The sequence below is a fragment of the Anabrus simplex genome, chromosome 4, assembly GCF_040414725.1.
Source record: "Anabrus simplex isolate iqAnaSimp1 chromosome 4, ASM4041472v1, whole genome shotgun sequence".
Lineage (NCBI taxonomy): Eukaryota > Metazoa > Arthropoda > Insecta > Orthoptera > Tettigoniidae > Anabrus > Anabrus simplex.
In genome coordinates this window covers 234,024,678-234,051,915 of record NC_090268.1, presented here as the reverse complement: position 1 = coordinate 234,051,915, position 27,238 = coordinate 234,024,678, and the positions used below count along the sequence as shown (strand labels likewise).

General features: G+C 39.6%; 1 protein-coding gene across 1 annotated transcript in view; it reads right to left on the bottom strand.

The window, feature by feature from the left end:
* Nucleotides 1-1,747: 1,747 nt before the first annotated feature.
* The window catches only part of LOC136871819 (endoplasmic reticulum-Golgi intermediate compartment protein 3), a 138,726-nt gene continuing 113,235 nt past the window's right edge, over nucleotides 1,748-27,238 (bottom strand). The window contains exons 9-11 of the mRNA XM_068227218.1: nucleotides 26,843-26,949; nucleotides 13,178-13,272; nucleotides 1,748-2,720 (exon numbers count right to left, since the gene is read on the bottom strand). Of these exons, the coding sequence (XP_068083319.1) occupies nucleotides 2,585-2,720; nucleotides 13,178-13,272; nucleotides 26,843-26,949 (338 nt within the window). The 3' untranslated portion in view covers nucleotides 1,748-2,584. The remainder of the gene's footprint in view (nucleotides 2,721-13,177; nucleotides 13,273-26,842; nucleotides 26,950-27,238) is intronic.

Below are 27,238 nucleotides of genomic sequence, written 5' to 3'. Positions count from 1 at the left end.
TACTTGGATAGGAATGTACAGGGGAAAAGATCAATTGGACGACCCAGGATGGTGTGGCTGGATCAGATCAAAGATGACCTGGAAACTGTAAGACGAGAAGTATAACAAGATAGAGCAAAATGGAGGCAAATCGTTCATAAACAACCTACCCAGCTTGCTGGAAGAATTCAAAAATAAAGATGATGATGAGTTCCCATATGAGAACATTTGGAAAAGATAGAGAAATGAATGGATTCAAGTGTATACTGAATGTGTTTAAATGGATACTTGAAGGTACAGCTTATGTTTCACTTAATTATTTAATCAAATTTTATGTTAATAAAAGAATTAATCTAAATTAATGCTATGTATGACATACAATACCAGACTTGTATAAACAGTTTTAATTTATAAATGTTCTTTTTCTAAGTAATAATATAATCTGAATTATTCTTTACCATAAAGACTCGGGAGAAACTTGAGAAAGTAGGAATAGTTGGACATTGACTTTAAATCACTATGACCTTTGAAACTCTTTTCCTTTCTCATGTAATTTAACATCTTTGCAATGTATTTCAACCACACCTGGGCGACTGGAGTGGGTCATTGATGATGATGCAATGTATTTCATCATATCTCATGAGTTGTAACTACTGTGAAGCTCATTATAGCAATGTGTTTTCATTACCTTAACTACTAGTATTTCAGTACTCTTTAATTCATTTGTAATGAAAAGTACTGAAGGGGAAAAAGAAAAGATATTTCTTCATTACCAATATAGATACTGTAGCACATCTTTAATATACCTTTTACGAGTCTCATTTACAATGAAGATTTACATTCATATCAGCTCATAATTCAGCACTTAAGAGGGGTAGAGAATAAAAATCCTCATTTTTACATTTTTTAATGATTTTTATTGTTGACTGCATATGACTCCATACATAATTTTCATTCCAAGTAATAAATAAAATTCTTCCTCTCAATCACAAAGGTAAGGTGGGAGATCAATATCAGTCAAGTGTTCAAACCAAAAACACATTCCTACTATGGTTACAATATGTAGCATCACGCAGTCCTAAAGAGCTCACTTGCTTTCATTTAATTTTGTCATCAAACTTTAAAAATTTCATATACCACAAATTTACATAAATTTCATATTTAATTGTAACTCATATCATAAGCAAAGCTTGAACTTCAAAGATGTCTGCTTTTAGAACCATCCAATCATATGACCAGCTTTGCTCTTCTTCCAGGTTCACATCACCATGACAAGGGCTAATGAATAGTAGCTGGAATGTCTACATATTTATACAGTCAACACGGCCTAGAAGAAGAACAAAGCTAGTCAATTTTATTTTTTATTTTATTTTCCCTAACTCAGTTCAACTGGTTCAGTACCTTTTTCTACAAAATCACTAACACCAAAATGTTCCAAACAATTGTAGAACACCAAACATGCTTTTTTATAAATGTGAGGAATGCTGTCATAAAAAAATTCCCTCAGTAAAATGTGAAATATCTGCAAAACACTAATTAATAAGTCTCAACTTCCACAATCAAATCATGAATCTTCCAGAGATTAGTGAAATAAATTGTAGGCCAATATAGTTTGATAAAAACGACGACACAAGAACCAAGCTATCCATTACGTTTTAAGTTTTAGGGCAATTCAAAAGAATCAAATGAAAGCAAAGATTTGATAGGAAAATCTTAGAATGAAGATAAAGGATATCCATGTACCAAATCAAGAACGATCTATAGATCTATAGAAAGAAGAATGGATTGGATGATGATTCAGGAAGATCAACTATTCACAGAAGGAAAGAACTGATGAGTGTTTAAGACCAACATCTGGATTACCAACCTGATTAATGATGATAAATCATCCCTAATTCTATTCAGTTCTTATCTTTTATTTCTTTAAAAAGAGATATCACAGAACAGCTTTAATCAATCAAGCTACACCAACTGTGTGTAACTGCATAACTGTGATGAGTTAGGACTGGATCTACAGGTTTTATCCAATTGTGCCTAGTTTCCTAACCCAGAAACACTTTATTACTTTTCCCATTTTCACACCAGGCAAATGCCGGGGCTGTACCTTAAGGCCACGGCCGCTTCCATCCACTTCCTAGGCCTTTCCTATCCCATCGTCGCCATAAGACACATCTGTGTTGGTGCAACGTAAAGCAAAATAGCTTTATTACTTTTTGGAACATATTCCTTGGGATCACATAGCCAAATTCTATTGAATATTAAAATCCTTATTGCACTTCTGTAAAAAGCTCAAAGCTAACAAACATCTGTGCTAGATGTAATCAAAGAATAATTCCTCTCTTGCCAATCTGAAATATCTTAAAAGGGTGCTAAAAGAATGAAGATCTGTGAGTATTAACCCAGCAGCAGATATGTACATAATGCAAAAAGACATCCAAAGCTTAAAACCACATCACATTAACACTGCTTCATAATGTGAAAATACATTTCTGTGCAAATTTACAAACAAATCAAAAAAAAAACTGGAGAAAAGATTAGTCCTGCAAAGTTGTCCATAACATGGAAGCACGTTCAATGTATTTTGAAAACCTAGTTTCTGTTATTATTAGTTCACTTTGCCAAGCTCAATCTTCTTTTGGATAGCCTTGTATGAGTGGTACAGCAGCGAATCGATCAGACCTGCCACTGTGAATAGACCTCCGATGATGGCACACACATTTGTAGCAAAGTGACCAAATGACCTGAAACAGGAAAAAAAAAAAAAAAAAATTCAAGGTAAAGGAATCTAAAGTCATTTGTCATAAACTTTCTTAACAATAAAAAATCTGACCATCTTATACCCTTGTCACAGTCTTGTCTATTGGACTGATCAGCAACATACGCAGAGATTAATTGTATTCTTTTGCAGTCTGGAGAGTGTATTATTCCCTTTTAATATCATAAGATTACACTTAGTATTCTTCCTTTTGTGGGTTCATTTAAGGAGTTGTTTTTTTTGTTTTTTTTTTAACCAGTTGCTTTACATCGCGTTGATACAGATATGTCTTATGGCGATGATGGGATAGGAAACGTCTAGGAGTGGGACGGAAGCAGCGGGGGTCTTAAAGCACAGCTCCAACATTGCCTGGTGTGAAAATGGGAAGCCGCGGAAAACCTTCTTCAGGACTGCCAACAGTGGGGTTTGAACCCACTATCTCCCAAATGCAAGCTCACAGCTGCGTGGCCCTAAATGTACTGTACAACTTGCTTGGTTTCATCTGAGGGCTACAAGCATGAGCTCTAAGTACTTATCATGAAATCCCAACTGATCTATGTACGTATGTGCAGGGCCAATAACCTTAGACCTTAGGCCCCTTCAAACACCAAGCATCATCATCATCATCATGTATGTATGTATGTATGTATGTATGTATGTATGTATGTATGTATGAAGTGTCAACTCTAACGTGCATAAAATTCATTTTGAGGACATAGCTAAAATACAGTTGCCATCAAAAACTGGGTCAAAGATGAAATGGACTGTAATGTTAGTCACCTCAGGTAAAACATACAGCAGGCTTTCTGACTCACAGATAGGGATGACAATGTGGAGCAAACACTTTACATTTACTAGAGAGGTTAATGGGTACAGCTGTGTTCAAGCAGGTCACCAAATAGGTCAAAAGTAAGACAATGAAGGAGAGATAAAAACTGACAAGAATTACTCCAGGCAGTCAATGGAGGTGCAACCCCAATCAATTTTGGAACAGACATGCAGAAAGGAACTGCCAGTGATGGGCACATAGAACAGTGCTACATGGAAGACAGTCTATTAACAGTGTTTTGAAAGGTGAGTCTATTAACACTGTTTTGCAAGGTAACACACTTGAAACTGCCTCAGCAGCACCAACTTTTGATACTATATAGAAGTACAGGAAGGGAACAAACAAATGTCATATCAAGTAAGAGAGAAGATATGGGGGGGAATAAGAAAGAAACACATATAATAGAATGAACATAATGGAAGGTCAGTGTGCGAACAGGGAGCAAAAAAATTGGAGACGAGGACAAACATGGAAACAAAAGGACAATTTCCACATCTTCATACACTGCCATCTTCAAATAGATAGGCTCTCCCCTCAACAATTCCAGTTCTTCAACCCGACATGATTGCTCTGAAAATATAAATCACGATAAAACTGTCATTGTCCATTAATGGTGAAAGTAGCAATCAAGAGCTCAGTGACGAAACTCAATCTTCCAATTTAAATACAAATCAGAACAATGTTGATAATCAGTTATTCTATTATCAAACACATCGGGGTACCTACATTGTATATGCTGAATCAGGCAACAATAAAAATGTAGGAAATATACACCCAATGGCTGGGGAGACTTTTTTAAAATGAAAATCACAGAAATGGTATAACATTCATCAGCAAAACAGGTGGTATGCAAATTCAGCTAAACTTTAAGCCAGCTTATCGAGCAAACAAACTTCTTCTCCACTTCTCCCAAGTTTGAAATCCAAAAGTCTAAAAGCTTTCATATCAGCACCAAGTACTTATCGTATTGGATTAATATGGGGGGGGGGGCTGATAAGGGTTTGACTGAGGAGGGCATCATCAAATTCATACAATCTCTAGTATCTATTGTCAAAGCACAACGGCTTTCCAGACGAGTGACAATTGAGGGTCAAATTGACTACATTCCTACTGGCACAGTAAAGAGCACCTGTAAATGCCAATCACTACCAGAATTTGTAGCACTTTTTAACGATATTTTCGAAGTGGAGACTTTTATCTTTGGCCCAATTATTTGTGGCAAATGTCTTAGGTATGGGCATACTGCCAACAACTGTACATTGTGAAACCTGAGATGTGGCCACTGCTCCATGAATCGCGAAACAGTCAAATGCTCTGAAGCACTAGTAAAATTCCTACATAGTGGGCTTAATCATCCAGTAGGTTCAAACTGATGTGACATTCAAGCAACAAATAGCTATCAAACATATTATGTGTATTGAAAATATATCCTTTCAACAGGCAAAGGAAAAAATTACAAATATACATACATCATCAATTCATCATTATAGACTGCTATGCCTTTCAGCGTTCAGTCTGCAAGCCCCTGAGAATTTACTTAACGTTGCCACAATCCTCTATTTGAAACTAGTGCTGTGGCCTCATTTACTTCTATGTCCGGTTCCATGGCTAAATGGTTAGTGTGCTGGCCTTTGGTCACAGCAGTCCCCGGTTCGATTGCCGGCAGGGTCGGGAATTTTAACCATAATTGGTAAATTTCCTTGGCATGGGGGCTGGGAGTATGTGTCGTCTTCATCATCATTTCATCCTCATCACGAAGCACAGGTCGCCTATGGGCGTAAAATCAAAAGACCTGCATCTGGCGAGCCAAACTTGTCCTTGGACACTCCCAGCACTAAAAGCCATACACCATTTTATTTTTTCATTTAGTTGTATACCTCTTATCTTTAAATCATTAGAAACTGAGTCTAACCATCGTTGTCTTGGTCTCCCTCTACTTCTCTTACCCTCCATAACGGAGTCAATTATTCTCCTAGGTAACCTATCCTCTTCCATTCACTTCACATGACCCCCACCACCGAAGCCAGTTTACGCGTACAGCTTCATCCATCAAGTTCATTCCTAACTTATTCTTTATCTCCTCATTTCCAGTACCCTCCTGTCATTGTTCCCACCTGTTTGTACCAGCAATCATTCTCACTACTTTCATGTCTGTTACTTCTAACTTACGAATACGATATCCTGAGTCCATCCACCTTTTGCTCCCGTAAAGCAAAACTGGTCTGAAAACAGACCGATGTAAAGATAGTTTTGTTTGGGAGCTGACTTCCTTCTTACAGAATACTGTTGATCGCAACTTGCGAGCTCACTGCCTTGGCTTTTGCTGCACCTTGATTCAATCTCACTTACTATATTATCATCCTGGGAGAACACACATCCTAAATACTTGAAATTATCTACCTGTTCCAGCTTTGTATCACCAATATGACATCCATTTCTCTTGGATTTCTTACCTACTGACATCAATTTAGTCTTCGAAAGGCTAATTTTCATACCATACTCATTGCACCTATTTTCAAGTTCCAAGATATTAGACTGCAGGCTTTCAGCACAATCTGCCATTAAGACCAAGTCATCAGCATAGGCCAAACTGCTTACTACATTTCCACCTAACAGAATCCCTCCCTGCCACTTTATATCTTTCAGCAGATGATCCATGTAAACTATGAACAACAAAGGTGAAAGATTACAGCTTTGTCTGATCCCTGTACGTACCCTGAACCAAGAACTCATTCTACCATTAATTCTCACTGCAGTCCAATTGTCAACCTAAATGCATTTTGATTCATTTTAATAATCTACCCTGAATTCCATAGTCCCCCAGTATGGCGAACATTCTTTCCCTCGGTACCTTGTCATATGCTTTCTCCAGATCTACGAAACATAAACACAACTGTCTATTCCTCTCATAGTATTTTTCAATTACCTGTTGCACACTGAATAGCTGATCCTGACAGCCCCTCTGTGGTCTGAAACCACACGGGTTTTCATCCAACTTCCTCTCAACCACTGATCGCACCCTCCCTTCCGAGATGCCAGTGAATACTTTGCCTGGTATACTAATCAATGAAGTTGTTGCAATCCTTCCTGTTCCCTTGCTTATACACTAGTGTCAAAAAGTTAAGCACAAGTTACGAGTAAGCAGGGCAACAGGAAATAGACCGCAAATAGCATGACATATGCACCTACCAACCTTACGTGTTCGCTCCATGTTAATCTTATTACACTATGAAGCCATTTCATCCCTGCCTTCCCACTATACTTCACCATTTCATTTATTCCTGCTGCTTTATGACAATGGAGTTTATTTACCATCCATTCCACTTCCTCAAGCGTAATTTCACCAGCATCATTTTCCTCCTCCCCACGAGCTTGGGTGAACACCACCAGGAAGATTTCCTTTTACGTTGAGAGGATTTCCAAACATCCTTCCACCTGTCCTGTGATTGCCTGGGACCTATTACGAGTTCATCTGGTTTACCCAAAACACTATTCATTTAATTGCTCCCTTCCTTTTTAAGATTCTTTTTTAACTATCCGGAAAGGTTTCCCCGCTGCTTGACCTAGCCTTTCCACGTTATTAACAAAATATTCCTGCGACTTCTTGTTGGATTCAGCAATTATTTGTTTTGCTCTGTTTTTATGTACAATTTCCTGTCTGCATCAGCCCTTGTTTGGAGCCATTTCTGATACACCTTAATTTACATTTACAAGTGTTCTCACTTCATCATTCCACCAAGATGTTTGCTTTTTCTTTCCCCCTTTACACACAGTTTTCCCTAGATATTCCCTTGCTGTTTCTACTACAGCATCCCTCTATGCCACCCATTCTCTTTCTATATCCCGAAACTGCTTACTGTCCACTGTTTGGAATTCTCACTAATCATATCCATGTACTTCTGTCTAATTTCCTCATCTTGGAGGTTTTCTACCCATATTAGTTTGCAGACATACTGCACTTTCTCTATCCTAGGCCTAGAGATACTTAGTTCACTACAGATCAGATAGTGGTCTGCATCATCAAAAAATCACCAGAAAACCCTACATTCCTAATCGAGTTCCTGAATTCAAAGTCGGTTAAGATATAGTATATTATGGATCTAGTACCCCTAGTCTCCCATGTGTGGCGGTGAATGCTTGAAGAATGTATTCATAACTGCTAAAACCATACTAGCACAGAAGTCCAGCAAACGCTTCCCATTTCTATTAGCTTCCATATCTTCCCCACATTTACCAATCACCGTTTCGTATCCTTCAGTTCTATTTCCAACTCTCACATTGAAATGCCCATTAGCACTATCCTATCCTTGCTGTTGACCCTGACTACGATGTCACTCAAATGCTTCATAAAACTTGTCAACTTCATCCTCTTCTGTACCCTCACATGGTGAATACCCCAAGACAATTCTCGTCCTAATTCCTCCAACTGCCAAATCCATCCACATCATTTGTCATTTACGTGCCTGACAGAAACTATGTTGCGTGCAATAGTATTCCTGATGAACAGCCCTACCCCACACTCTGCCCTTTCCTTTTTAACACCCATCAAGTACACTTTATAATCTCCTCTCTCTCTTCCTCGTTACCTCCCCTTATCTGAATATCATTTACTCCAAGCACATCCAGATGCATCCTCTTTGCTGACTCAGCCAGTTCTACTTTCTTTCTTCCATAAGCCCCATATAGATAGCTCCACATCGAATTCCATTTCGTTCACCAAGTTGTTTCCAAGGAGTCCCTCGCTTGTCAAATGGGAGTGCGACTCTGTTACTCCCATAGGTCCGAAGCTTGTTTGAAATGTTCTGAGCTTGGTAAATTCATGAAGCAGGATACTACTCTACTTACACATAGTCCAAGTGACAATCTCTCCTCTAACGGGATGGGACCACCGGTGGATTGTATAGTCCTAGCCACCTAAGTACAAGGAGGACCATGACTCAGAATATGTCCGAGATGCCTTCTCCTCCGTAGCAACTGGTATCCCGACTCTCAGTACCACTTATTTATTTAGTTTATGGCTAGTACATAACTCTATATACAAACATTAAAAAAATATAACTAACAATATAACACTTCAAACAATCAACCAATCTCTATAACAGATCACAAACTCAAATCTAAACTGTCCAACCATTGTACAACCCCGTCAAAAGCACACACAAACTCCTTCAGCTGACCGGAATATGACCTCCTTGGACATTCAATGGCAATATGACGGATGGTCTGTTTCTTCTCACCACAGTCGCACTCAGGCAAGGAGCGCATACCCTACTGATGCAACAATGAACCACATCGACCATGTTTGGTACGGACGCTGTTGAGAAGAACCCAAGTTCTTCTGGGGAGATTAAAACCAGGTGGTGGATGCTGAAGACTAAAGAGGGTCTGCCATTCATCTGGAGCTGTGTTGGCCCCCTCCAACTGGCATTCATCAGAACCATTAAAGTTCCTATTGATGAGTTCCCTTGCAATTTGAATGGGGGAAGATCTTGATTTCAGACGCCCATACCTTACAACCATGTCTTCATGAATGGGAAGACTTGGGTTCATTGTTATCCGTTAGCATGTAAGGTGTGTAATAATCAACTATAGTTGACATCTCGACAAATATGAGCTACACTAACTCGCATATTAGGTTGTTTTGTCTGCGTCTTCTTGGAGGTGTTATGCGGCTCAAGACTGGCAACCAAAAAAGAGGAGTGGATCTGACTGCGCCGCTGACAATGTGCATCGTCTGATTCAGAACAACATCAATATTCTTAACATAAGGGCTATTCAGCCAAACAGAAGAACAATACTCAGCTGTAGAGTATACCAGTCCCAATGCTATGACCTAAGATTGGATGCTGATGTTCCCCATGTAGAACCTTCAAGTTTGTGAATTCTATTGTTCCTGATCTTCAGTTTAGCAGTGGTATTCATTAAATGTTTCCTGAAGGATAGTGTCTGATCAAGAGTTACTCCAAGGTACTTGGGGTTAGGATTGTGTGGTAGAAGAGAGTTGTCGAGGGAAACATTCAAAGTAATGTTTGCCTGCCTGTTATTAAGGTGAAAGAGACAGGTTTCTGTTTTACTGGTGCTAGGAGAGTAACTATTGTTAGGTCGTCTACATAAGCAAATTGGCGTGATGTACTGCCAGGTATATCGGCAATGTACATATTAAACACCAATGGAGAAAGCACAGATCCTTGAGGAAGACCATTGTTGAGCTTTTTAACTTTACTATGTTTGGTATCCATAACTACCTGGATCATTCTATCTGATAGCATGTTGTTTATGAGTTGTGACATTACTTTGCATCCAACAAAATTAAAAAACTTACACACAACTCCCTCTCTCAAAACCGTATCATAAGCGGCTGTAAGGTCTATGAACACTGCACCACTCTTCAGTTGTTTTTCAAAACCTGCTTCAATGTGGGTTGTTAACGCAAGAACTTGGTCTTCACAACTACGGTTAGGTCTAAAACTGGCTTTTTCTGCTGGGAGTGATCGTAAAATTAGCGGGCTTATTCTGTTGTAGATGAGCCGTTCCAGAAGTTTGTAACAAACAGAGCAATTGGACGGTAACTTTCAGGACAATCAGAAGGTTGTCCTGGTTTCAGAATAGCCATATTCTTGGTTTGTTTGAACTCTGGAGGAAATTTGCCTGTAATCAAAATATTTGAGACAACCATTTCCTTGTGTTCTTCCCACAATGCTTGAGGAATTCAGGGTGAATACCATCACAACCAGCTGATATGCAGTTCTTTGTTACCTTCAGAGCAGACAGGAGCTCTTCTTCAGTGAAAGGGGCAGAAATATTTGATGAACTAATATTTTGTCTTTTCATGAAGGTTAGTTCTTTTCTTATTAACCAATTGAGTTCTTTTTCTGGGTTTCACTTTAGACAAACCAGCAATCTGTTTGACAACTTGATCAGTTGATACAGCAGAAATGTGAGGTGATCTCCCAAACTTCTTTAAGAGGCTCCAAGCCTTCCGGCCAGAATGTTTGAAATCCATAGCCTCCATAGTTTCTGTCCAATTGTTCCGTTTGGCTTCATCAAAATTGTTCGTCAGCAACATCCGTTTCATCATTCTTTTGAAAATTACTGTACAGTTTTTCACATGTTTCATTCCATCCAGGTATATACTCCTTTCTGACTCCTCTAGGAACGTGTCTTTTTGCAGCGGCAAGTATTGCTTTAACAAATCTACAGTAATTGTTGACAACAAGAGGAATCCATCTTATGCTGCTATCAAGATCAGCAGAGAAACTGTTCCAGTTAGCTTTGACAAAATTCCACCATTGAAGAGGAGAAGATCTAATAATGGGGATCTGAGTGCCTATTTCTAAAAGAACAGGACCGTGCTGACTGTGCGGGAAGTTTGTGGTCTACAAACAGCAGGTAAATTGTATCCCTGGTGATCTGTGAACACAAAACATAAGTCAGGGTTGGTTTCTGTGTTCCACCTTGCTGATTTGAAGGAGCCTTTTTCCTTTGGGTTGAAGATGAGCTGAATATTCAACAAGTCTGACCATTCAGTACGTTTCTCTCCACAAAGGTCATTTGATCTGTATCCCCATTGGGTGTGGTGGCTGTTAAAGTCACCTACATAGACAGCAGGATGTACAAAGTTTGGAAGAACATCATCAGGCATGGGATGCCTGGAGGTTTACAAGTGTTCACAACTGTCAAGCTGTTAACCTGAGTCACAATGCTAAAAATGTTGTTCTCATGGTGTGAAGAGACTAGATGCGCATCCGTGATGGTGTTGCAAACATAGGTCGCAGAACCGTACGATTGATGATAAGTATCTCCCAATAATCTGTAACCATGGATCTTTCCTCTTGAGTGCATTTGTGACTCACCAGAGATACGAGTTTCTTGAACACAGATCAAATCAATGTTATTTTCTAATGACAAGTTTTGACAAATAGTCGGCCTTAGATTTACTCATGCCTTCTATGTTAATTTGAAGGACTCTTAATACAGGACCCAAGGGTTTGGTTGACTGGCTCTGAAAAGAACTTCTGTGAGCTGTCACTTGTTTGTGTACCATTGGTCAGTAGATCTCGAGAGACAATCTGACCGCCAAGTGCTGATGTTCAGTTCAGTAATAGAAATTTAATTCCAACTTCCTTAGCAGGGGCACCACAGGCAGGAATAAGCTTCACTAGGCCACTCAGCCATTGCCCATGGATCAAGAACTAGGACATGACTACAGTAAGCCACACCTCTAGGGAATTTTTCCTTCTAGAGGTCGCTCGCCTCTTTCCACCTCTTCCAGAATCCTGTTACGGGTCTCCTCAAGAGACACCGTGTAAGCATAAATTTACTGAAGTAATGTACAGAAACGTATCCCAATCGCCTATTCCAGGGAACAATAAAGCAGGTTATCAAGCTATTTTGCAAAATCCTCCTTTTTAAAAGGCCACTAGAGACTTTGCATCCCATCCGTGTTTGGAAAAAGTACAAATAGGATCAATGACTAACACAGCTTCAACTTCAGTAGATCATCACATTCAAACTGAACTCACTAAGTTACCCATATTTTAAATGAGAGCCCAAGCTGAAATCCAGCAAGACTTCCTAAAGTTAACAGAGCTTTTGGGGGAAAATTTCCAATGGAAGCATTTGCTTAAAGTTCTTTTTGATAAAGTTAGCAGGTTATTTGAAGAGGAGTATGAGAATAATGCAATGGAATGGTAAGACTATTATTACAAAAAAGCATGAGCTAATGTTATTAATTAATTATTACTATCACAATATTATTTTATTGCAATCATGGCTAAAACCCGATTTCAACTTCTATACACAAGGGTACAATACTGAACGTATAGATGACAATGGATATGGGGGAGTGCTCTCTCTAACTGATGCTAATATACCATATAAAACAACTGACTTAAATTACATCATTCCTAATACATAACCTTACAAATTATTACCATACTTGATTTTTATGTTGATAATTCTGCAGTGACTGACCAGAAATCCTTCTCATCCTTCCAACATACAAACTACATCTAACTTCAGTACATTCCATTTCCTTTTCAGATTCTCCACCTTACCATACCACAATGATTCAAACTTGTAATATTCCACGCTCCAGCTTGCAGAATGTCGCTACTCATCTTCCTGAGGATTGCTGCTTCTTGTGTAGTACTCCACAGATTCCAATGAAAGACTATTTTACCTCGAAAATAAGTTACCTAGGAAGAAGCTATAATACAAAGAGAATTTAATGTCCGCGGGAGCTGCAGCTATTTTTCTTCAGCACAGCTATGCCATGTTACGTATTATTACAAGGCCAGCTCAGTCAATCATCCAGACATCTACGCTTGCAACTTCCAAAAGACTGCTACCTCCTTACAGTGAATCTTTCGTTAGTTTGGTCTTTCAAGAGACGCATCCACATGCAGCTCATGTTTCCTGCTTCACCGGGACACACAAACCTCCCTACAGCAGCCTGGTCCAGTGGTTCACAGGGGAGGCTTCTTCTGGTAATAGAATTTTGATACCTCGATGCAGCTTCATGGATAACAAGAGAAATAGTACACAAAACAGAGAGGAAAAAGAAAAAATGACTGACACACTTTGGAAAAATAAAAACTCAACAAACCACTGACCTTTCCTTCTCAGTGTATTTCACCATCATTGGTGCAAGCTCATAGCTGAAGAAGATCCCTGGCATCCCAGAATCTCCAGTGCTAATTGATACAGTCTGGAAGAGGAACAAAAATTGCACAAAATATTTTAACTTTTTCTTTTTCTTTTCTTTTAAATAAACAATTGCCCATAACAGAATGGCTGGACAAAGGGAGAATCATAGCCAATTTGTTTTCAATTGATCCTTATAATGATGAGAAAGGCCCAAATTATTTGAAAATGGATATGCAAATGCATATGTCAATGGTTACTGACACTACTGCATGTTCTACACATAACTGGATATTTGAGCATATGTTTGAAATTAAGGATAAATTAAATAATCTCAATTAAAATTTGTTTTGGACATCACCTGTCAGCAGTAAAACTGTGCTACTTTCAACTCTAAACAATGGCACTTTCCTTTTATCACTAACAATACAATCCGACAGCTTGATGAAATGGAAGGGATGAGTCTCTTTTGTGCATACCTCTCACTACTTCAGAGAGTCAGTGAGTCATGGATCACATCAAACTGAATAAAGCAATTTCTTCATTGAATTCTGCTATAAGCAAAAGCAGACAGAAGAGTAAATGCAAGTTAGAAAAAATGTAAAATAGCAGTGGCCTCCATTATACGCGATAGCATCTTGGTAGGTGTGCTAGTTACCAACTGATGAGCCTAAATTCGCAAACTGGGGTGAAATGCTGTCAACCAAGAATGAGTTAGCTGAAAAATTTATAATGTCCAGTAACGGGCCTGTGTTTTATATTGGAATGATGAATTTACTCATTCAGGACAAATATTCCATGTTTCCTATGGGAATCAATATCTATATCATCCCAATAATAAGTCAAGTCTAATCAAAGTTGGAGATGAGAGAGTGAAATCAGGTGTCTAGATTTATTTTTTTGCTAGGGGCTTTACGTCGCACCGACACAGATAGGTCTTATGGCGACGATGGGATAGGAAAGGCCTAGGAGTTGGAAGGAAGCGGCCGTGGCCTTAATTAAGGTACAGCCCCAGCATTTGCCTGGTGTGAAAATGGGAAACCACGGAAAACCATTTTCAGGGCTGCCGATAGTGGGATTCGAACCTACTATCTCCCGGATGCAAGCTCACAGCCGCGCGCCTCTACGCGCACGGCCAACTCGCCCGGTGTCTAGATTTAGACTTGTCTAGACAAAAGATTCCAAAATGAACACCACATGTAACACTATCTTTGATGGATCTAATATTATCACATGCATTTTACTTATACTTAATATGTAGTGCATTCATAGCTACTCATAATAATATGAAAAAAATCAAGTTTTACAGAGCAACAAAATGTTATTCAATTTTTGACATATACTCCTGTCTTGCCAAGCACTCTGTAAAACATTTGCATAACTGCTGAAAGGCTTTGAAAAACTCCTATTTTGGCACATGGTAATGAATCATCACACCTTGGTAGTAAGTTCCTTTATCACCAATTTCTTAATTATTCTTTATATATTTTGCTAGCAGTTAATGCTGCACTAGGTTTATCAATGGTGATGGTGACATGACAAGAAAGCGCTAGGACTGCGAAGGAAGTAGCCATGGCCTTATTAAGGTACAACTTTGGCATTTGCTTGGTTCAAAAGTGAGAAACCATATGAAACCATTTTCAAGAATGCTGACAGTGAGATTTGAGCCAACTATCACCCAAATGCAAGCTTCCAGCTACATGACCTTATCGTGTAACTAACTCATTCGGTATGAATTTCATCTCAGGTAACAAAACTTGTCAGCAAGTGCTAAATATGATGAGTGTGGGAGATATGTGGGTGATGATAGTCGCTCTTCTATGCCAAAAGTTGAGATACAACAACTGATGAATCTGCTACTTTTTTTTTTTTTTTTGCTTTACGTTGCACCAACACAGATACGTCTTACGGCGACGATGGGATAGGAAAGGCCTAGGAATTGGAAGGAAACAGCCGTGGCCTTAATTAAGGCACAGCCCCGGCATTTGCCTGGTGTGAAAATGGGAAACCACGGAAAACCATCTTCAGGGCTGCCGACAGTGGGGCTTGAACCCACTATCTCCCGATTACTGGATACTGGCCGCACTTAAGCGATTACAGCTATCGAGCTCGGTAGTGATGAATCTAAGTGTGTATTATTCTGGAGAAGAATCAAACACCATGATTTATAGTTTTCTACCAATAGGTACACATGTTTAATATTTCTCTCTATGATGCTCATGTGTACAGCCAATCACAATTTCATACCTTGTCCTAACTGTACTAATTTGAACATTAAGTCCGCTTGGAGGCCTTATTGCTAAGGTGTCAAGTCCTCCTCGCATTCACTTTGCCGTATATCTCAACCAAGCAGCATGGTTTTCTACCAGATGGCTCTTGTCTAACAAACCTGGCCACTCTGCATAGCTTTGCATCACGCCATTGCAGCTAAATCACAGCTGGATATCTGCTACGTAGACATTTCAAAAGCTTTCGATTCTGTAGACCATACTCTGTTGCTCCACAAAATCTCCGAACGATTTAATATGCATGGCAGTCTTCTGACCCTTCTTGCTGGCTTCCTACATAACCGTTGGCAGAGAGTGGTAATATCAGGCACTTCATCCTCATGGTTACCAGTCACCTCCTGTGTCCCACAAGGCAGTACTCTTGGCCCCTTGCTGTTTTCTTTGTTTATGGATGATCTGCTGTCCGAACTCAATGAAACAGCGAATACCCTACTCTTTGCTGACGACTGCAAGATATTTAGGGAGATCAGGAATCCAGCAGATGCAGCTCTGCTACAATCCTCACTTAATGCCCTCTCAAACTGGTGCCGTAATTGGAAACTTATCCCCAATCCACAAAAATGCAGCCACATGACCATAACACAACGTAAATCTCCTCCACCAACATCATATTACCTACTCGACAAGTCCATCACCGTGGTTATGCAACAGCGTAACCTAGGTGTAATATTTGATACAAAATTACAATTTAAGACCCATATAGAAACATATACAACCAAGGCTATGAAATTACTAGGCATTCTCTATCGCTTCACAGAAATTTCTGACCCCATTGCTCTTCGTCACTTCTTCCTCATGATCATTCAACCTCTCTTAAACTACTGCTCTCCGATTTGGACAACAGCCTCCCCATCCAATACTAAGCAGTTAGACAGAGCAGTGTCCTTCTTTGCTGCAATTGTAAGGAACAGAAACCCCAAGCTCAGAAATCTGTCTACACAGCAGGTATTAATGGCAATTAATATGTCACCATTGCACATCAGGCGACAGGTAGCTGACCTGAGTTTCCTTCACGGGATCTTAAATGAACATTACCGCTCGGAACATCTTGTCTCACTCTTCTCTCTCCGTGTTCCTTCCCGCTCCACCAGAACCAAAGACCTTCTCCATATTCCCCACACTCAGCATTCAATACTTCAATGATCTTTCCTAATCCGCCTCCCAACACACTTTAACAATATTAATAGGAGACAAGAGCTTGATATAGCATCAAATAAAAGTGTATTCAAGAGGTGTGTAGATAGTATCTTAAAGATAAGTTGATGTGAAGGGATCATTATGAGGAAAGTTTAAGTTTTAAACAGTCTGTTGAGTGAAATAAATAAATAAATAAATAAATAAATAAATAAATAAATAAATAAATAAAGAAAGAAAGAAAGAAAAAAAGAAAGTATAGAAACCCATGTTTCAAAAATGCCTGCCTCAATCCCATATTCATATTGGGCCCCACTGGCGGAAATGATTACGAGCTGCCACTGCATCCAACTTATTCTCAATCTCTGATCACACCCTCCCTTCCAAACCGCCAGTGAACACCTTGCCTCATATACTGATCAATGAAATACCTCAAAGGTTGCTGCAATCCTTCCTGTTCCCTTGCTAATAAATAAGTGCAATTACTGCTTTTGTCCAATCACAATGTACATTAATAACATCTGATGCTAATCTTATTACTCCAAGAAGAAATGTTATCCATGCCTTCCCACCATATTTCACCATTTCAGTCTAATTTCATCTATTGCCATCTATTACCATTCTTTCCACTCCCTCAAGCATAATTTCAGCAACATCATTGTTCTCCTTCCCATGAGCTTGGTTGTTCCCAACTTCACCAGAAAGATTTCCATTCATGTTGGGAAGATTTTCAAAATATTCCGTCCATGTGGCTAGTGATTTCCTGAGATCTACTATCAGTTCACATGATTTATCCAAAACACTATTCATTCTCCCCCCTCTTAGATTCTTTATTACTGTCCAGAAAGATTTCCCTGCCACATGATCTAGCCTTTCCAGGTTATTACCAAAATCTTCTCACGTCTTCTTGGATTCAACAATAATTTGTTTTGCTTTGTTTCTTTCATTTACGTAAAATTTCCTGTCTGCATCAATCCTTGTTTGGAGCCATTTCTGATACGCTTTCCTTCATCATTCCATCTTTACAGACAGCTTGCTGTTTCTACAACAGCATCCCTCTATGCCACCCATTTTCTTTCTATATCTCGAACCTACTTACTGTCCACTCTCTGGAACTTTTCACTAATCATATCCATGTACTTCTGCCTAATTTCCTTGTCCTGGAGATTTTCCACCCTTATTCATCTCCAGATCTCACATTTTTTTATCGTATGCCCAGAGATACTTAGGTCACTACAGATCAGATAATGATCTATATCATCTAAAAGTCCCTAGAATACCCTCACATTCCCAACAGATTTTATGAATTCAAAGTTGGTTATGATATAGTCTATTAAGGATCCGGTGCCCCTGCCTAGAGTTATGCTTGAAGAATGTTTTCATAACTGGAAATCCCATATCAGCATAGAAGTCCAGTAAATGCTTCCCATTCCTATCAGCTTCTCTATCTTCCCCACATTCACCGATCACCTTTTGTGTCCTTCAGTTCTATCTCCAAGTCTCACATTGAAATTGCTCGTTAGCACTATCCTATCCTTGCTGTTGACCCAGACTACTCAGTGTTCATAAAACTTGTCAACTTCATCCACATCTGCACCCTTGCACGGTGAATACCCAGAGACAATTCTTGTCCTAATTTCTCCAACTGCCACATCTACCCACATCATTCGCTCATTTACGTGCCTAACAGACGTTATGTTGCGTACAATAATATTTCTGATTAACAGTTCCACCCCAAACTCTGTCCTTCCCTTCCAACACCTCTCAAGAATCCTTTATAATCTCTTCCTCTTTATCTCCACTTACCCAAATACAGTATCATTAATACCTAACATATCCAGACACATCCTTTTTGCTGACTCAGCCAGTTCTACTTTATTTCTTTATTTCTTTCTTTCTTTCTTTCTTCCTTAAGTACCACTGATAATAATAGCTCCCCATCAAATTCCATTTTGTTTGCCAAGTTGTTAAAAGGAATTCCCTGCCTGTCAAATGGAAATGGGACTCCATTACACCCATAGGTTCGAGGCTTGTTTAAACGTTCTGAGTGTGCTCAATGAAAATTCTGTGAAGCAGGATGCTACCTTACTTACACATAATCCTAGTGAAAATCTCTCCTCTAACAGGTTATGAATCACCAGTGGATTGTATAGTCCTAGCCATCTGAGCACATGGAGAGGAAAAGAAAAAGAGAGAGAGAGAAAAATGAAGATGCTCAGAAACACATTAAGAGAGGCAGCAGAAGTACAGAAGGTCATTTGGTTTATATCCAGCTGATTGCATAATGCTACTGCCACCCAGTGAGTGACCACTGGAATTACGGGTCTGTTGGCATGAGGTGTGTGAATCTGCTGAAATTCAACCATTTTTGGGAACGGTATGTTATGGCCCTTTTCCATGTTTGGTTTTTGTACACACACAATGAAACACACCTGGCAGAGTCAAAACTGAAGATAATCATCCTAATAGATGAAGCATCCACCTATTTCACTATGGTCACATTCAAGCGATTACACACTGTGACATCACTCCCAACGGGTGCAGTAACTTTCTTAAATACTGCCGGAATAGTTCCCCATGTGGATTTATGGTTGTCACAGGATTCAGTTATGTGAGTAAATTGACAATCGCAAGGTTGAAAATAACGTGAATGCAAGATACTTCCAAGGAATTCATGATGATACGTATCTATCAGGCAGACAGTCCACAACTGTATGGAGAGGACTCATACCAGCTTCAGATTCATATGAACAAGGCCTCAAGTCATACCCCCAGGATATTTCTGCATTTTTATCAGGAAACGAAATGGAAATTAGGAATTTTTGTAAATCCGTTTCAAGACATTCCTGTGAAGAGCCATGATGCCAGTCCAATGGGTTTCTGTACATTTAGACTGTTCAAAAGACATCTCCAACATCGCCGTCAATGCACCCTCAATGGTCAATGGAACGTTTGCAGGGATGAATGGGACAGAATTCCCATGATTACACTCCACCAAAGTTTCCTTAAATGGGCCATAGTCCACACTGCTGGAGGTACAAAAGAACATGATCGGTGGTGGCAATGAAGTATCTCATAAGGTTGGAAAGCAATCGCATATAAACTGAACAACCTTCTATAGTATGTGGGAGGACTAGTATCAAGAAAAGATGGAAAGAAACCCAAGGTGGAATTATAGAACAAAAGATATAGTCTAGAAGAAGAACTGTGCTTTTATAACGTGGTTCCAAAATAGGATGGTGGAAACAAGAGGAGCGTATCAGTCAGTCAAGAAAGAAAGAACAAAAAGGATGGTGGCAATAGAGAGGAGAAAGTGGATGGAAGAGTGGACCAAGATGATGAAAGAAGATGGTGAATGTAGTAAAAAAAGTATTATAAAGAACGATTAAAAGAAAGAGGAAGGAACGATGTGATGGAGTATGTCAAAATCGTGAATAAAGATGGCAAGGAAGTGGAGAAGAAGAAACTTAAAATGATGTAAAGGGAGTACTCTGAAGAATTGCTAAATGCCAATGGAATCTCAGGGGAGGAAGTAATTGAGGAGGGTAAGGATGAACTACAAATGGAAATAGATATAACATGGGAATAAGTGAAAGGAAGTAAGTGTGGAGAGGGTGAGGGCAGCTGGAGAAGTAGGTAAAGCTGCTACATCAGGTAATGAGAGTTGTATGGAAGGAGAAGAAGACCGAGTAAAGGGAATACTTGTACCTCTCTTCAAGAGAGGTAGAAAGGAGTCTATAAAAGCTATCAGGGCATCGCCCAGTGGTGTATACTGAGGGCTACAATGCTATCGATGAAGCTCAAACCTCAAATGAGAATGATGGAAATCTAAAGCACATTATAATGTAATCATCTGACACATTATTCCATTTACAAAACTTGAAAGCAATGAGAAGAAATGTTGCACGTGTTTCTGAGAGCAAGGCATCAGAGACTTATCTCACAGCTCAAGCTGTGCGTCCCTCTCCCCTCCACCCACCTCGCGCGACTTGTTGCTGTATTCCAGATAGGTGCGGGGACCAGGTGGAGAGGTGTGCTAGGCTTCGCTCTGTCAGATTGCCACTGCTAACTATCAACCATCGTATATACTTCCTCACCTCATCCTTCTGACTTAATTATACAGATAACAGAGTGCTGATATTCCACTTTACTTCTACACACTTGTAGGATGACACTGCAGGGCAGCTATTATAGGAGCAATACAGTTTTCTTTTTATAGGTACCAGTAGATGTGCTCAAATGAAATACAATCTTTCAAGTTTAGTGTTCTCTTTTGTTGGTTGGAATCAAGCCCGTGACCGTGGGTAAGACACCACCACTGATCACCAGAGGGAGCTAAAAAACCAGTGCACAATGGGTACGACCGGCTGGTAATGCTGTAAAATTCAAAATTTTAATTTAATAATAATAATAATAATAATCTTTCTTCTTCTACCGCTTTTCTCACATCTGTGGGGTCGCGGGTGCAAATTGTGTCGCACATGTAGATTTGGCCCTGTTTTACGGTCGGATGCCCATCCTGACGCCAACCTTATATGGAGGGATGTCATCACTATTGCGTATTTCTGTGGTGGTTGGTCGTGTAGTGTTTTGTCTGAATATAAAGAGGAAAGTGTTGAAACAAACACCCAGTCCCCAGATCAAAAGAATTAATCAGATGTAATTAAAATCCTCGACCCGGCCGGGAATCGAACCTGGGACCCTCTGAACCGAAGGCCTCAATGCTGACCATTCAGCCAATGAGTCAGGCAATAATGATGATAATGATAATAGTGCATGGCATTTGTATAGGCTTGGTGGTGACCTAATGAAGATGAAATGTATGGCGAAGATGTCATAAACGCCCAGTCCTCAAGCCAGGGGAATTAAGAGTACAAGGAGTTTAATTCTGAGAATTGAACCGGGGTCATCAGATCAAAAGCAAGCATTATATCCATTTAGCCACAAAGCCGGACTATAATTTGCTAAACCTTAGGCTGCCATCTCCATTGATTAGGTGTTGAGTATTGACAGTAGCAGGGGCCAGGGCAGTAGCTTATGAAGCAGCTTTGACAACACAGCAGGCTTCCCCACTGGCTATTGGCTGCAGCTAAAAACACTTAAGGCTTGACGTTCACTAAACCAAAAATTGAAAAGAGGTAACTGAAGTCTAGTGGTAGCCCACGTCTTGATCCCAGCATACGCCACTGGCATCACCCTAATGCGTCATTGCGCAAAGAGTTCAGAAAAGTTTCTGGAGAGATTAATTTGAGTTAAAATAGGAGGAGGTCTGTGAGAAGAACAGTATGGCTTTAGACCATGAAGGTCCACATTAGATATTAACATCTTTGTAGTAAGACAGCTACAAGAACGGTACTATGAATATAGAAAAAATCTAGCGATGGCCTTCTTGGATATTGGAAAGGCATGTGATAAGAGTATGGAGAAGAAAGCTATGGAAGGCCCTGGAAAACAAATGAGTTACAAAATTACGATATGGAAGAAAGGAGATGTATCAAGGGAGTGTGAGTTGTATGAAAATAGAAGGAGAGAGAGCAGACAGGCTAGAACTGAAGAATGGATTGAAATAAGGAACTACATTCTTCCTGTTGCCAGCCCCGCGGTGTAGGGAGTTCGATTTCCGGCCAGGTCAGGGATTTTTACCTGGATCTAAGGACTGGTTTGAGGTCCACTCAGCCTACATGATTACAAATGAGGAGCTATCTGACGGTGAGATAGCGGCCCTGGTCTAGAAATCCAAGAAATCCTAAAAAATTGTAGAAACTTGGAGTAAAGATGAACCCCAAAACAGCAAAAGAGTGATGTACCAAACATACTATACACCAATAGCAACATGTGCTTCAGAAACTTGGGTGATGACAGGAAGAAAGAAAATCAGGATCCAGACTAGTGAGATTAAATTTTTGAGAATAGCAGGAACAGAAATGGATAAGATAAGAAATGATAAGGATTATATTTTTAACAGGTCTGACTAGAAGAGAGGCAGTGGCAATGGTGGTGGTTCTTAATTTTATTTTTCTGGCCAGTAATTTTGCCACCGAGCTCGATAGCTGCAGTCGCTTAATTGCGGCCAGTATCCAGTAATCGGGAGATAGTGGGTTCGAGCCCCACTGTCGGCAGCCCTGAAGATGGTTTTCCGTGGTTTCCCATTTTCACACCAGGCAAATGTTGGGGCTGTACCTTAATTGAGGCCACGGCCGCTTCCTTCCCATTCCTAGGCCTTTCCTATCCCATCGTCGCCATAAGACCTATCTGTGTTGGTGCGACGTAAAGCAAATAGCAAAAAAAAAAGTAATTTTGCCCGTAATATAACCTTGCTTCTTAGCCTGTTACCATTATTCCCAGCAGTCTTGCACAAAGTGTGTGATTTCTAAAGCCCAGATTTTTGTTTATGAGTCCATGGCCGTAATGATAGACGGTTTGCAATATTCGTTTATTTGGTTAATAACTCCTTGCCTGACAGATGAACTTCATTTCTGAACACTGTCGAGAGGATTGGAATTGAACCCAGGCTTTTTGGTACGTACTCTAGTTATTCATATAGTGTATAGAGAGATAGGAACAAGAAAAGAAACATGTTATAGGATAAACACTAGTGATTAGGAATTGTATAACCACCTACATTCTGATGGTGATTTTTTCCCCCCACCAATGGGTCTCGAACAGCTAACCATGATGTCATACCCCAAAGTATAGACAAAGTAATGATCATGGCTGCCTGCTGGATTTCAGTGGCATTTCCTCCAATGAGAAGCCAACACCCAATTATAGGGGCTCCTTCACCTGAAGATGTTGGCCCTTTTAGAGAATCAGGTTATTTACCGCCACTCAACACTCAGTGTAGAGCCGCTGACTGTAAGGTCTACTCCATCCTGTTGCTGGTAACCCTTGCCTGACTAGATTGTATTATGACTATTATGACCATCACATACAATCACATAGGTAGTAATTAATTTGTCTTGAGAGATTCTGCATCTGTTAAGCTCAATAAGTATTGAAAGCAACAAAATTGAAGGGAAACCAGCATGAATATCTACCTACTTTTTCACCTTACCATCATAGTCAAACTGCTAATCTCAGTTCTGTTCCTGGCAGTAAAAGTACTGAATAGCAACATAAGTGCAAATACACTAGTGGACAGAGAAAGTGTTACACCATGAACACCTTGACTGAATGCCACCATACTGATACCCCAGTATTTCCATGCCTGTGAGATATGTTGATTAAAATTCCATCCTCATACGACCTAATTGTTCGTACAGGAAAATGCCATTCCTAAAGATGGCTGCTGGGTGTGTCTAACATTACTGTATCTTTTCAGGTAGGGATCACATGCTTAGAGGACATTCACGGGCAGCTTATCGCCATCTTTCGGACTTTGTGAAAGGTTGAATCATTGACATGAGGGATATGGGAGCAATATACTGACAGATTGCACAGACAGTTGACTGTAGTGCAATGACCGCAGAATGAGTAGAGAGGAGTTGGACTCAGGACAACAGTGTGGCATGAAGAGCAGCTGACTGTAAGGTCTACTCCATCCTGCTGCCGGTAACGCTTGCCTTACTAGATTGTATTTGTTAAGCTCATCCTTCTGGAAGGACTACACCATGAGAAGGTACAATTTGTTGGCTGGCTCTGACGAACATATGGATGACTACAGCTGAAATCCGGGCAGAGGTTACAGGCACAGTATCACCATGAACCGTTGGGAACAGATTACAATACTGGAAGCTGGGTTGAGATTTCAAGTTTACCGCTGACACAAAACCACAGACGATGGAGACTTGTGTGATGTAGAGCCAGAGTCAACTGGGACATTGAGTGGTATTCGGTGATGCTCAGTGATGAGTCTCGGTTCCGTTTGTGGCAGTCAGATTGATGTGAACATGTCCGTAGACGACCTGGTGAAAGGTCACAGGAAGCGCTGATTATCGAGGCGCATACCTCCCCAACTTCTGGAACCATGGTGTGGGGGAGCAATCAAATACGACAACAGGAGTGGCAAGAATGCTAAACCCTGTTGTCATACCCTTCACGATGAGGGTACAAAATGGCATATTCCAGCAGGATAATGCAAGAGCCCACACTGCAGTTTACACCAGAAATGCCTTGAGGAATGTACAAATCCTTGACTGGCCTGCCCGGTCCCCTGATTTGTCACCCATAGAGCATGTCTGGGATGTGATGGAAAGACGGTCATACCAGCCTCCAGCCAGCAATCTTCATGAATTGACACAGCATGTGTTTCAGGCATGGTAAGAAATCCCTTAAGATGACATTCGGAGCTATTTGCTTCCATGCCACACCGAATACAAGAGTGTATTTGTGCTCAAGCGGGTCATACCTCATACTGATGACTATGATGATGGACAGTTCCAAATGGACTGAACATTTAATACCTGTTATGTGATGAACATCTCCACAAAGTTTGATAAATATCGGAGTGGTACTTCATGGTGTAACACTTTCCATTTCCGCAAGTGTATCTGATACAAAGAAAATCCTTCATCCTTCTAAAAGTTTATCTTGTTTAGACATGCTTCAATTTCTTTGTGTGAAGTGGAAATATTTTGTCACTATATGATAGCAGTCTGAGGGACAAGAGAGGCCTTTTCAGTCCAAAAATTGACTCATGTGATAGTCATGAACTGGCATTCATGGATGACTTTAGACACTGGAACAACCTCTGCTTTAACCTGAAAGGATTATTTTGCAAAGCATTCAGTTACACAAAACACGTCTTTTAATTTTGTATTGCATATTTCTTGACATACTGTTGCTAGAATTTTATACCGTCTGGCTCCGTGGCTCAGGGATCAGCATCTTGGCCTTTGGTTCTCGGATTCAATTTCCGACTGGCCTCAGGAATTTTAATGTAAACAGTTCATTCCCTTGGCTTGGGGAGTAAGTATTTGTGTTGTCACCAACATTCCTGCAACTCATACAGTACACATAACACTATTCTCCACCACACTAATAACACAGTTTACTATACATGGCAGATGCTGCCCACACTCACCTAAAGGTCTGTTTTACAATGACTGCACCAGGCTAGCAATCACCACACAAAATTATTATTTATATAGAATATGAATGAGGTGTAGGAGGCTCATATACCACACCCGGGAAACTGGAGATGGTTTAGGATGATGATGATGATGAATGAGGTGTCTAGTATCAAAACCGGCCAAGTCACAAAATTTACGAAAATGAGTTAAGGTTATCAATTTGAAGTAGAAGTATAGCACTATCAGGTGAAACAAGAATATTCTTTAAAATCGTCCATGTCTTCATGTTATAGAGCACTGAATTCTCGGTCATGCAACAGAATCGGCCAAGTCATGCAGCCAGTGAATTCAAAACCGGCCAAGTCAAGGGACGAGCGACAATCCTTATGATGCAGCATTATTTTCTGGAACCTTGTGTTGTTACCTTAAGCAACAATGTGATAATATCAGTAGGCAAAATCGTTCCTTGTAATGTATATTCTTTGAAATCATAATATTTTGTTTTTTGTTCGTTTGCAACACTGATTTACGTATTCGCGGGCTTCTTACCGTCATTGGCGCCAAAGTAATCCTATTTCCGCTGTGCTCGTATTTTGTCATTATTGTGTGCTGTAACGTGGATATTGTTCCGAGTGGTGAACTGAAAGATTTACTTTCATACCTTGTGAAATTGTACAAAACTGCAACAAAAACGGCCAAGTCAAAATTTAAATTAACAAAAAAGATGGGTTAATTATGAGTTAGATTTCTCAAAACAGCGGAACTTAAATATTAAACCATTAAGGACATAACTGTGAAAAAAATCTTTTCTGACCATCATTGCTTTGTCTCTACAGGTTTTTCGTTCATATTGAAAAATATGCCTTGAGTGACTTGGCCGGTTTTGATACTAGACGCCTCGAATGTCCATGCAAGATAGAGCTATATCTATACTTATCCTTACTAACAGGAACTGAATTCGCTAATCTAAAATCAAATGTATAAGACTTTATTTGTAATACCCATGGCTGCCAAGAAAGCTATTAAGAAATTTAAGGGGAGAAATTAAGAGAAATATAAAAACATGCTTTTAAAACAAATACGCATGCTTTTTTTACAATCCATTTTCTCCCACATATAAAGACTGATATTTGAGTGATAGATGGCCTATTTCATACATACTAGTTCATAAGAAAAAGAATAAAACCTTTAGAACACATACCTTCTGATGTCGAGTTACAGAGAACTGATTTGTTTGCAAGATATATCCATCCTTTTTCTGGTAGGTTGTTGGTACTATCTTAACATAATACTGAAACATTGTAGCAGCTGAAAAATAGCACATTTGAACATAATGTTTGATAAAATAACAAAATATTTCATACATAAGTGGGCATTGTATTAATTATTCAGCATTCTAGAAATCAAATGCTGCCCAATAATAATTGTTTAAAAATACTGTAGAAATAGAACCATGAAAGTCCGTAAAAGTTTTAATTATTTGTTCTAATTTTTACATTCAAAGATCAATACATAATAATAGTTCAACAACAGTGTAAATAGTCCTATATGTAATATTCAATACCAAACAATATACTCTTTTATATTATGAATACAG